This window comes from Eschscholzia californica, unplaced genomic scaffold, assembly GCF_041429995.1.
Source record: "Eschscholzia californica isolate CP2 unplaced genomic scaffold, dmEscCali1.0.p SCAF_4, whole genome shotgun sequence".
Classification (NCBI taxonomy): domain Eukaryota; kingdom Viridiplantae; phylum Streptophyta; class Magnoliopsida; order Ranunculales; family Papaveraceae; genus Eschscholzia; species Eschscholzia californica.
The window spans coordinates 37,798,143-37,799,760 of NW_028238461.1; the positions used below are offsets into that span (position 1 = coordinate 37,798,143).

The 1,618-nt window shown below is 39.4% G+C and overlaps 1 protein-coding gene across 1 annotated transcript; it reads left to right on the forward strand.

Annotated features, from left to right (window-relative positions):
- Window positions 1-636: 636 nt before the first annotated feature.
- Window positions 637-1,245, forward strand: LOC147544482 (uncharacterized). Its single transcript, XM_086635715.1, has one exon. The coding sequence runs from the start codon at window positions 637-639 to the stop codon at window positions 1,243-1,245; it is 609 nt and encodes a 202-aa protein (XP_086491841.1).
- The last annotated feature ends 373 nt before the right edge of the window (window positions 1,246-1,618 follow it).

The window sequence follows — 1,618 nt, forward strand, 5'->3', positions numbered from 1 at the left end:
GACAAGGTAAGGGATGAAAAAATTCAGAGACATAAGTCAAAAGAAGGCATTGTAACAAAACAGGTGGATGAGGAACTAAAGAAGATGGAGATCTCCCGAAAAACTACTGAGAAGATAGCAGATGATAACTTTATTCAGGAACAAACAAGTAGGCTAATGCTTTCAAAACAAGAGGGACAATGTAAAAATCAGTCTGAGTTACCAAGTTTAAAAAAGAAATGTGTTGCGGGATCCATAAAAAATGTTAAAGGTGGAAAGAACAAAAATTCGAATAAGGAGGCAATGATTGAGGGAGTTGGCCCTCAGATACAGGAAGCAACAAAAGCTCAACAGGTACTAAATCAGGAACAAATTATTTTTTATAAAAGAAATGAGCAGGGTTCGTGGAAGAAGATGGCTCGTGAATTAACGACAAATATACCCAACACATTCATAAACCCGGAGAAGTTGAATAAGAGAACATGGGCCGAAACAGATATAGAGATGAGTGAAAGTGGAGATGAACTTAAGAGAGCTAGGAAGGAGATCATTAATGAGAAAACTGTAGGGGTTAAGGCGGCCAGCCCTCAAAGGCCGTAAGCTCAATGAAAACTACAAAGCTGGAATTGTCGGGGAGTGGGGAATGCTCCGACAATTATGTCCGTGAATTCATTCCTCCGGGCAACTAAACCTTCAATTATGTTCTTGTCCGAGACAAAGCTACAACAACATTCTTCAGAAATTTGGATTCAGAAATTAATATACAAGAATCATTATATTGTGCCGTCTATTGGTTTGAGTGGGGGGCTTTGGCTCCTTTGGGATGACGAGGTGAGCATCGAGATAGTATCGTCTTCTCCGAATCATATCCATTCTAGAATTTCGGAGCTTGGAATTACAGAGAAATGGAGTCTACTAACAGTTTATGGGCCACCAAATAGTAATGATAGAGGAGAGTTTTGGGATTTTATGAGAAATTTTAACATCCAAATTAGTGGACCATGGTGTGCAATGGGGGATTTTAATGCTATTACAACGGAAGTAGAGAAATGGGGAGGAACAGGGTTGAATAGACGTTCTGCTAAACAATTCAGATCGATGATCTCAGATTGTGACTTAATAGATATTGGATGCTCAGGTCCGGCTTACACATGGGTAAATGGCAGAGAAATCAACACACATATCAGAGAAAGATTGGATAGAGTGCTTGCAAATACACAATGGAGACTCCGGTTTCCTGACTCAATTGTGAAACACCTTCCATGAATCAATAGCGACCACGCTCCAATCATGTTAAACACTGTTAAACCAAAAATTAAAGGGCAAATCCCCTTTAGATTCGAAGCTCACTGGACACTTCATGGTGAATTTGATGATATGATGATAGAAAATTGGGGAACAATAAGAGGAGCTTTTATACAGAAGCTGCCACAACTTGCAAGAAAATTAAAAAAGTGGAGTAATGAAAAAGTGGGACAAGTCTTTAATCAAATCAAAGAGGCCGAACAAGCACTGCTCTCGGCGCAAAATAGGCCACCATCGAGTGATGCCATTGAAGAAGAAAATCGTGTGGTGATGAGACTAACACAGTTAAAGAGAATGGAAGAAATTTTTTGGCTGCAAAGGGCAAAAAAACATT

What these genes read in the sequence shown, in the direction of transcription:
- LOC147544482 (XM_086635715.1), top strand. Translation starts at nt 637, where the DNA reads ATGTCCGTGAATTCATTCCTCCGGGCAACTAAACCTTCAATTATGTTC.